The sequence below is a fragment of the Atta colombica genome, unplaced genomic scaffold, assembly GCF_001594045.1.
Source record: "Atta colombica isolate Treedump-2 unplaced genomic scaffold, Acol1.0 scaffold183, whole genome shotgun sequence".
Lineage (NCBI taxonomy): Eukaryota > Metazoa > Arthropoda > Insecta > Hymenoptera > Formicidae > Atta > Atta colombica.
The window spans coordinates 477908-489278 of record NW_017259275.1 but is presented as its reverse complement, the minus strand read 5'-3'; the positions used below and the strand labels follow the sequence as shown (position 1 = coordinate 489278).

The 11371-nt window shown below is 28.3% G+C and overlaps 1 protein-coding gene across 1 annotated transcript in view; it reads right to left on the bottom strand.

Moving 5' to 3' along the window:
• Positions 1-2799, bottom strand: part of LOC108686468 — a 10171-nt gene extending 7372 nt beyond the window's left edge. Inside the window, exons 1-2 of the mRNA XM_018191799.1 lie at positions 2633-2799; positions 2161-2319 (exon numbers count right to left, since the gene is read on the bottom strand). Coding sequence (XP_018047288.1) covers positions 2161-2319; positions 2633-2648 — 175 coding nt within the window. The 5' untranslated portion in view covers positions 2649-2799. The remainder of the gene's footprint in view (positions 1-2160; positions 2320-2632) is intronic.
• Positions 2800-11371: the final 8572 nt, after the last annotated feature.

Here is an 11371-nt window from a genome sequence, read left to right as displayed (position 1 = left end):
ATGTACACATGTATGTTCATATTTTTTAAACTTTCAAATTTATTTCCGCCGCATTCCTCAAAATAATTCCCTCTCCCTCCAATTCATAAAAAAATAATTCCTGCCAAATTACAATCAAATATCAATCAAATAAAAGAAACTCATGCTGACAGCTAGTTACACATGTGAGTACAATATATACTATTCATATTGGTTTTGAAAATTTATTTTTCACAAAAAAATCGGTCTAAAGAACTTTTCTTTCTTTTAACATGTGTGTTTTGCATCATTTGAAATCTTATACGCACTTGGATACCCTTATACATCTCATTTAAATAATTAGATTAATTGTTAATGAAAAAATAAAAATAAATAGGGTAATTCCCGTATATACTCTATCAAAAATGTATGAACTATTATTTATTATGTATAAGGTAAACAAACAATACCATTATTTTTACTGTATATCTCATAGGAATGGGATATATAATTATTCATAGGTGGAATGTAACGGTTATTTATAAAATGTGTTTATTAAAGAATAAAAGAAAATAATTTTTTAAAAAATCCTAAAATTTTTATAAGTATTGGGTTGTCCAAGTTTATAAGTATTGGGAAAGTTCGTGCCGACTAACCTATATAATTTAATAGATGTATACTAAAATTTAAATTTTCTGCGTTTAAATTTTCCTTCAATATCGGCATGAACTTTCCGGACAACTCAATATATCGAATACATTTTATCGACAGTCTCAACTTCCGGTTCTGATCGGAAATAGACTAAATATATAATAAAAATTACATATTTTTTGCGCATAATCTGAATCTGCAACAAAAGTTACATTTAAAAAATATTACTATCTAAATCAGACAGTAATATTTTTTTTTTAAATATGTAATTTTTATTCTAAAATGTGTCCACTATCCATGAAATAATCTTGAAAACAATGAAAAAATAAATTTTAACTGCTCGTGGCGTAATCCAGGTCCTTAGGATCAATTATATGACATATATCCTATGTTCATTTGGTGTGTTGTGTGTGTGTGTGTGTGTGTGTGTGTGTTTACTTATCAAAATTTTTTCTTAAAATCTATCTCAATTCCCACAGAGCAGAACTTTTTTCTGTCAGATTCACGATTTTACAATGGCTGCGTTCAGTAGAACGTTTATTTTGCAAATGTTGGAAGTTTTCTTCGCGCTAATTGAGTTATGCTTTTAAATCAAGAGGATTAGTCCAGTTTCAATAGAGAATAAAACGATTGCAAAACTGTTGTGTTCTGCTGAATGCAGCTATTGATTTCGGGGACATTATCCTATAATTAGATTAAGTGACTTTTCGATAAAAGTAGTATCATATTATCAGTTTCTTGCTCTTAATAACTTAAATTTTTATGACACGAACTTCCATAAAATCAATGGGCTTTAATAATATAGTATCGTTCTGAAGCAATTTCTGGATTATATAATTATCGTGGATAATATAATTATCGATGTGTTATTTAAAAATTATTGTGGTGCAAATGATCGTATTGGTGTTTGCGTGTCTGTACAGAATCATACAAAATGTATTTTAAGAACAAGCACACTTGAGTTTTTTCCACCATGCGTATTAATGCACATACTTTAATTCTGAAAACGGACTTTTAAATCTATAAAAAAAAAAAAGAAAAGAAATTGTGACACAAAAGTTATTGCGTTTAATTGATAAAATAGACGATTTTAGAATCCTTTTAATAGTATTTTTCATTGGAAAAACTAGTGCAATACTGGTGTATACTGAATGCAATTGAATATAAATCAATTCACATATTTACATATTTTAATTACACATTTTTTGTTGTCACGATAACCTGATAACTTTTAAAATTATTTATTATTATTATTATTAATATTAAAAAAAATGTAAATCGATTTGCATTCAATTGCATCAACATTTTAGTTTCAGTTTTTTAATGGAAAATGTTACAAATCAATAGAAATGTATTAAAAATCTTATAGGTTTGTAAGCAGAATCACTGCTGATGCCTCACATTTTACGTGCTACTCTCTATTCTTATTTTAAACAAAATAATAATGTAAAACATTTCCAGCTCAAGTATTTTACTTCAGTATTTTACACTTCAAGATATTATTAGTATTAAATATAATATTATCAATCAATTAAAGCAAATACGTCATACCAGCCACAACCTGTTTATTGATAACAATCCCCTTGTGATCCCCACCAGCGATATGGACATTGTTCTCATTCCCGTTTTCTGCAGGCGGCAGAGCCTGTCTCTCAATTATCAATGTCGTGGAGTTCGCTGTCTTGCATTTCGGTGTCATGACGATGTGTTCTGTCCCGAGAAAAGAAGAAAAATCCGAGTCTACAAAAAGTCCCTTATCTTGTCCTTATCGTGTGAGATAAAATCGAGGAACGTGTTGCAATTTCATTTCAAATTCTTCTCTCACATTTTTCTTTTGCTTTTTTTTTACAATAATTTAGTTCAATAAAATGTTCTAAATATTGAAAAATGACACAGCTATTCACGAAATAAAAAAATGCAACAATCGATTTCGAAATAAGAATCGTTCCCCGCCCGAATTTTTTTCTCTTCATTTTTCTATCTAAACATGGACAACAACTAGAGGCGGCTCTTAATCGCTTACCAGTTTTGTCGCCCATCTTCGCGATATTCCGTTCTGCCTGCTATTACTGCTATTCCTTCGTAAAAGTGACAGAAACTATGGAAAGGAGTATTGAATTAGAAGATTCAATGAACGCAGATGCGACGCTAACCTCCACCCGAATTCACTCAGATCGACAAACACACTGCGCAGCGGAGTAGCAAACACTGCTATTAATGCCGCTGACACTGTCACTTGTCAGTTGTCACCACTCAGTGACTCATCGATCCAAGTCACCAGTGTCACTCACAATCAAAGAAGATTAGAGACCCTCTCAGACTCTCACCTCTCTCTGTGCCCTCTCTCTACTGCTCTCTATAAAAGAAATCTGAGAGAGGACATGATGGGCCAAAACCTGTAACCGCAAATGCTGCCACGCACTACTGCCCTCTGACAAAATGGATGTAAACTATACGCAATGTCCACTTTTCTTTCGGTACATCATCCATTTTTCAAGACTGGACTTTAATTACGTACATTTTCTGACACTATCGATAAAATCTTATTGTCGAAAATAGATGGTTCGTCTCTGTACTAAATCCTCAGGATAGAAACGTGCCGACTATAATTACTAGTATGTGTCAAAGTCTTTATAATTATAGAGACTTTTAATAAATTTAATTCTTTCTAAACATATATTGTTTATTTAAGGTATAATTTAACAAAAACGAATTATAGAGGCCCTCCATCATTCCTGCCAATTTTATCGGCAATCCTCTTTTCTTTATAAGTATAAGCAAGCAATGCGAAAATTATCCCTTTAATTATTTTTTATGTTTTCATGTTACTATTATTATTTCTATAACACTAAAAAGTAATTTTATAAAAGAAAGAAGGATGTATAAACATGTATAGACATATTTCATATATAATTATACATATTTATAAATATTTATGCGTGTTTATGTATGTTTATATATATTTATACATATTTATGCATGAAAACTTTTTTCGGGATTATTTTATTGTATTTCATTAATGAAATTGCAATAACTTTTTAAATATTATTCTTTAATGTATTATCTAATATAAATAAAAGCAGAGTTACTTAAAAATTACTTTAATATTTTATACAAATTTATTTTTGCTAAAATCTTTAAAAAAGTATATATGATAATTATTTTATAGAATATATAATTATTCACATCATTTTATTTAACAATGATTTAAAAATAATCATTTATAAATTATTGTCAAATAAAATTATTTAAAAACAAGCAAAAGAGGATTAATTTTATATAAAAAAAAAATATTTACCGCAAGATTGCTCCGCCGGTGCCTGATGCATCTCCCAGATCTCCTTCTCCTCTTAAGATTGACATCCTCTCGCACAGGACACTCGCGTAAAGCACTCGCGAATACACTATAAACTTATAATAATCGCAAAAAAATGCTAGATATAATACGAAATGTATTGTATGAATATTCACATAATACGATTACTAGTATGATTAATTATTCATAAAGTATAATGTTTCGTATTATATTTTTCGCGATAAGATTTCAAAAAGTAATATGAAAAAGAACTGTACGCAACACGACTGCTTGTACGAATCTCGGAATTCTCGGAATTAGAATAACTGCGCGATAACTACGCGTAAACGTAAACATGACACGCCGCTCCGTGCCACCCCGTGCCATCCCCAACCCAAGGTCGCGCGCCAATCGTCGAACTATCGAAATATTAACGCATATATTATTTTACAAAGTAAAATAATATATTCTTTATATTTTTAATGTTCTTCGATTAATGAAACAATTTCTTATATGTATCTAGTTTTAACAGCGCGAATCGTTTAATGTGGTATCATAATTATATCGTGATACACTAAGGAACTTGACGTTCATTTGATATAATTTTAAATATTTCGTATCAATTACAATGTGCTGACAAAAAGCAAGAAGTAAAAAGAGATTTCTACTAGCGAGATTTTTCTTACATAATTGCTCATGTGAAGTGCTTCTGACATCCCAATATTATATTTCAATTTTTATTGCTCTTTTTTGTGACAATTTTTGTTACAATTAAATAAAGATTAACAATATGTCATACATTAAATGAAGACAAAAATTTATTTTAAATTATAAAACAATTTCGACTAAGTAGAATGATACGTCTAAATAGCATGCACATACATTTAGAGATGTAATTTAAAATAATTTATCCGTTTACTTTTCCCGTATCATAATAATGCGGAGTAACACGCAAATGATAGAATTATACGATTCAAAATGCCACAATTTGAAATATCTAACAATAAGAATCTCATTTTTATATTGTACATGTGAGAACACACGAAATATTTAAAATACTCATGAGCTGTGTATGTGCGTAATAAATTTAAGAAATAAAAATCGTGCAATAAAACCTATTAAATCTTAATACATTTTTTAGCTTTAGGCAACTTTACATAATTCGCGTTCGTAAGTATCTAATTTTTGTTAATTAATGCGACACGCGGAAACTCGTAAAACACACCCGTCTTCGTCCAAGATCGCCGAGCGAATGCCGAAGTGATGACGTATAACCACTGCGCGTCACGCTTCCCCACCCTTCGCCGCGTGATCTCTCCCCTCGCTGTCCGCCGTTCGGACATCCAACTGTCGCGTAAAAATATTCACAATTTATTCAATTATTCGTATTTTACATGATTTTGACAAATAGGTATCGCCGCACATTTCGCGTTTTGCTTTGTGGTATCTTTGGCACAATCCTATATTACTTGCAGGGTTTTATTCCACGGTTTTTATTTTTTAGATTCACATACACAGCTCATGAGTATTTTAAAAATAAAACTCTGCAAGTAATATAGGATTGTGCCAAAGATGTCACAAAGCAAAATGTGCGGTGATACCCATTTGTCAAAATCATGTAAAATACAAATAATTGAATAATTTTTCATGCGATATATGAATATTTTTGAATATTTTTCATATGCGATAGTTGGATATATCTGAACGGCGAATAGCGAGGGGAGGGATCACGAGGTGGAGTGGGAGAGCGTGCCGCGGCGCGGTGGTTGATACGTCATCACTTCGGCATTCGCTCGGCGATCTCGGACGGAGACGGATGTGTTTTACGAGTCGTTCCGTGTGTCGCATTAATTAACGAAAATTAGATATTTACGAACGCGAATTAAAAGTAAAGTTGCCTAAAGCTAAAAAGTGTATTAAGATTTAATAGGTTTTGTTGCATGGTTTTTATTTCTTAGCTTTATTACGCACATACACAGCTTATGAGTATTTTAAATATTTCTCACATATACAATATAAAAATGAGATTCTTATTATTAGATATTTCAAATTGGCATTTTGAATCATATAATTCTGTCATTTGCGTGTTACTCCGCATTCTTATGATACGGGAAAAGTAAATAGTTAAATTATACTTAAATTACATATTTCTAAATGTATGCGCATACTAGACGTATTATTTAGACGTATTATTATTCTATTTAGTTGAAATTGTTTCATAATTTAAAATAAATTTTTGTCTTCATTTAATGTATGACATATTGTTACTCTTTATTTAATTGTAAATTACAAAAAAGAGCAATAAAAATTGAGATATAATATTGGGATGTTAAAAGCTCACTTCACGTGAGCAATTATATAAGAAAAACCATGCTAGTAAAAACCTCTTTTTATTTCTTACTTTTTGTCAGCACATTGTAATTGCGAAATATTTAAAATTATAAAATGAACGTCAAATGTTTCTTGGTGTATCACGATATAATTATGATACTACATTAAACGATTCGCGCTGCTAAAACTAGATACATATAACAAATTGTTTCATTAATCGGAGAACATTAAAAATGTAAAGAATATATTATTTTATTTCGTAAAATGATATGCATTAATATTTCGGCAGTTAGACGGTTGGCACGCGACCTTGGGTTGGGGATAGCACGAAGTGACGCGTCATGTTTACATTTATGCGTAGTTACCGCGCAGTTATTCTCTTTCCGAGAATTCCGAGATTTGTACAAACAAATCGTACGGTTCTTTTTCACATTACTTTTTGAAATGTTATCGCGAAGAATACCAGATATAATACGAAACATTGTACTTTATGAATAATTAATCATACTAATAATCTTATTATGTGAATATTCATAAAATACATTTCGTATTATATCTAGCATTTTTTGCGATTATTATATATATGTTTCAAAAAGAAATGTGAAGAAGAATGGCACGCGACATGGCTACTTATCTATACGAACGGTATCACATGAGTTATAAAAAAGCAATGCTAGTATGAACACTCTCATGCAAATAACGCAATTCCTGCTTTTACAATTAATATAGCTTAATAATTTAATTAATTTTTTGTTTGTTTAATATTCATATATTTAATATTCTAAAAGTTAACTAATTGCATAATAATTGCATAATAATATAGATAATAGCTACATATATTACATTTATCAGATTATCTTCCCTCTCACGGGTACTTGAAGTGGGGGCCCAGAAGATATTTACACGAAAAGAACGGTTTTTCTCAAGTATCTAAAAATTTTCGGCTCTATCTGAATGATTTTTTATTTAAAATCGTTCTCTTCATTTAATCCAAGAATAAGGACCTCGTTGCCGATTTACTTGAAAATGAATAACCGCAGCCGGTTTATCGCATGTTTGCATCGGGAGTGCCGGTAAGTTATAGTCCGTGTGCTATTATAATATTATTCGCGAGTGTTTTACGCGAGTGTCCTGTGCGAGAGGATGTCAACCCTATTCTGAGAGGAGGAGGAGATCTGGGAGAGGCATCAGGCACCGGCGGAGCAACCTTGCGGTAAATATTATTTTTTACTTATGTAACATCTGTATCCTTCTTCTTTTAAATTTAATCTTTAATAATTTCATTTTAATAATTTAAAAATGATAATTAGGAAAGGATTATTTTAAAATTATTTTGAAACTTTATAAACATGTATTTTTGAGAAATGTATAATTATTTTTATAAATATAACTGAATGGCGACTTATATATATATATATATAATTCAATGCTTATAAAAATGATATATTTTGAATATTATATGATTTTATTTTCAAAAAACTTTGCATTTAGTAAATATTTGTTGAAATATTGGTTGATTCTTTTATTCTGTTTTAATTTGGATTTCCTATTTTTTTTGTTACAGAATCATCGTAGCGACGTTGCTGATATAACTCCGCTGTTGCGCATCGGATTGGTGAGTGATAAATTAATGTTTTTATTGGGGTAACGGATGTGTGGTAATTTTATTAATTACTATATATCTGTAGATGCATATGCATCAATTTATTAAATATATATGGATATATGTATAGCATTCCATACATCCGTTGCCTTAAAATGGATAAGTAATAACATATTAGGATAAACTTAATCCTGAATATCTCTTTATTATATGGATTTTATTGTGTATGCACTGTTAAATTGATAATGTCATGTTACACCCCTGAGTAAAAAGTTTTTCATACATGAATATCCATAAATATGTATAATCATATATGAAATATATACATACATGTTCCTACATCCCTCTCTCTTTTTTGTAAAATTATTTTTTAGTGTGATAGAAATAATAATAGTAATGTGAAAACATTAAAAATAATTAAAAGAATAATTTTTATATTATTTGTTTTTTAAAAATCAAGTTTGAAGAAATGTAAAAAAAATTACATATTATTATATATAAAATTATGCATAATTGTGTTTGAGCAATATTTTTTATATTTTTCCAAACTTGTTTTTTTTTCTGAAACGAAATGCGAAAATTAATCCTTTAATTATTTTTAACGTTTTCACAGTACTATTATTATTTCTGTTACACTAAAAAGTAATTTTACAAAAGAAAAAGAAATGTATGAACATATATGTATTTCGTATACGATTATACATGTTTATAAATATCTATGTATGTTTATACATATTTATACATATTCATGCATGAAAAATTTTTTCCCGAGGCATTTAAAATTATTATTTGTAATTATTATTAAATTTAGCTCAAATTTTTTGTAAATTTTTAATTATAAATTCATACGTGTTAATGTGAATGTTTTTCTACTTTGTTATTAAGTAATTTAATTACAAAGGTATAATAAAAAATGGATTCTTTTGATGATCGTTTTTTATATTAAAATAATACGTCTTGGAAGTTAAAAATAAAAAAGGATAAAATACTTGTATTTTTGAAATATATGAAATACAGAAAATTAAAAAAAATTTATACAAAATAATAATTAGAGTTATGAAATTATTTTCTATACCATTATATAGAAAAGTGTTTATTAGAGTTTAAATAAATATTGTTTTCTTATTTTTCCTATCTATCCTATCCTCAAATATTCATTTAGGATTAAATTTTATATAAGTTGGTGCAGAAAAGCAATACCTATACATTTATAAGTATATGTATACACATATCTATAATATGAACTATTTTTTAAGAAATTCCTTTTTTTTCACACTTATTTATATATATCTTACTAATGAAATGATAAAAATTATAATGTAGAGCAATTTATTAATCTTGCTTTTCGGTAAAAGATATTTTACATTTATTAATTATTATTATTTATCTCAATGCACTTACTTCGGCCTAATGTTTTATAACTTATCCATATGTAGTAACTGGATTTTATACCAGTTGAAGTAACAGTGATATAAGATCCAATACACATTTTATCAAAAAATATAAAAATTTTATCTTATAATTATTTTAAAATTGTGTTCAGAGTTTTGCATGACTTAAAATACTTAATTTTGAAATAATAAATTATTCAAAAAATGATTTTAATCTAATATAATACAAAATATATAATATACAAAATACGGTAGAGATATATTTATTGAAATGAGGGAAAATGATCTCTTTTGGATCTTACATCACTAATTTGAATTTCTCATCTCCGCATGTTTTGAGATGAGATTCAGCAACGAATCGTTCGAATCGTTAAAAATACGTACATGGGCCTTGAATTTTATCGGACGATAATTGATTTAGTAATTTTCAGTTATTATTCATTTATTTTTAAATAAATTTTTTTGATTACATTATAAAATTATTAAGTAATTTAATTTTGTTTCATAATATTCGAGACTCTTGAAATAAAAACGTTATTGATATGAAGATTTTTTTAAAATTTATATTTAATCGAATATTTATATTTTTGATTTTGAATAAATTTATTTATATATTAATAGAATTGTTACTATTATTATTAATGATAATTATTAATGATAATTATTGATATTAATGATAATTGTTTATATTAATATTTAGTCTATTTTATTAATATGATGGCCTCTTCGCGACGCGTTCGTGTTCCGCGCATCATATAAAAGCGTAAAGTCTTACGCTTATTGTCGGCGATATTAGTCGGCAGCAGTCGACAGCAAAAAGGAGTATTTCTCCTTGTTGTCGATTTTTGGCTTATGAAGCCAAAATGTTGGTCAGGAGCAACGAAAGGTGAGTTCAATCTGGCCAGAAGAAAGAAGAGAATCTCTTTACGAGCCCAATGAGCAGAATGTCTAAAATTGACGCATAAGACAACTTTAAGATATCTTTCAGAATTCTTTATGAAATCTTAAAAATGTTTCTTAAAGAATTCTTAAAGCTATCTTAAAGTTGTCTTATGCGTCAATTTTAGATTCTATTCATTGAGATGTAGATTGATGTGTGACACCAATCTAAGGTGTAAAAGGTTTGTAAAAGGTAAACTGAATATTCGGGAGGGTAATTTGCTCGTAAATTGCGAGTTCTTTTATTCTATTTTATTCTATTTTTTGAGAGTTATTTAAAATACAAAAAAAAACCAATAAACAACAGGGTTAAGAAGAGAGCAAGTTTGGTAGATTAAAAAAAATCTACAAAATTTGCGCTTAATTATCCGCACTGACTCTTATTAGCCATGTTATTTATTAATTTATTTTGTATTTTAAAGATTGAAAGAGCTTGTTTTAATTACATTATTGCTTATTGCTTATTTATTATTAGTATGATCGCGATTAAGTTATCCCAGTGAGTTTATTATACCCGATAGGATATATGATTAGACATTAGCTGCGTTTAGCAGAGAAAGCAACTTTGCAACTGTTGTAAAATTCTTTTATGTAATTGGTTTATACATTTAAATCCATCATAAGGAACCAAAAGCAAGAACCAATCGTATTGAAGAATTTTACAACAATCGAAAATCTACTTTCTTTGAACGCAGCTATTAACACATATTATATATTCGCGGTGTTATTGCACATTTATAAAGTAATGTAGGTAGGAATATACGGGTGGGTATCCGCGAATAGACATAAATAAATGAAAATATACAGATAGGTAGGACAATAAGTATGGACGATAAGTAGGATCTACATAGGTAGGATAAACACGATAAATATAGACAGGTAGGACTAAACACATCATATATATATACATTTAATAATTAGAAATGAGGGAGATTAAAAATTGAATAAAATTTTAAATTAATTTTAAGTTTTATTTAATTATCAAAATCCCGTTCCAATTATCGAATATAAAAATAAATCAAATTAATTTCAAATTTTATTAAATTTTCAGCTACTCTGAAATTAATTTTTTTTGTAAAATTCTATACACGTATAAATTATGTAACGCGTTAATACTGTAATTAACTTTATTGTAAATAAATGTATGTACAATAATATTAGATACGTATAAAATTTATGTAAACTATGTCCAGATGAATGCTA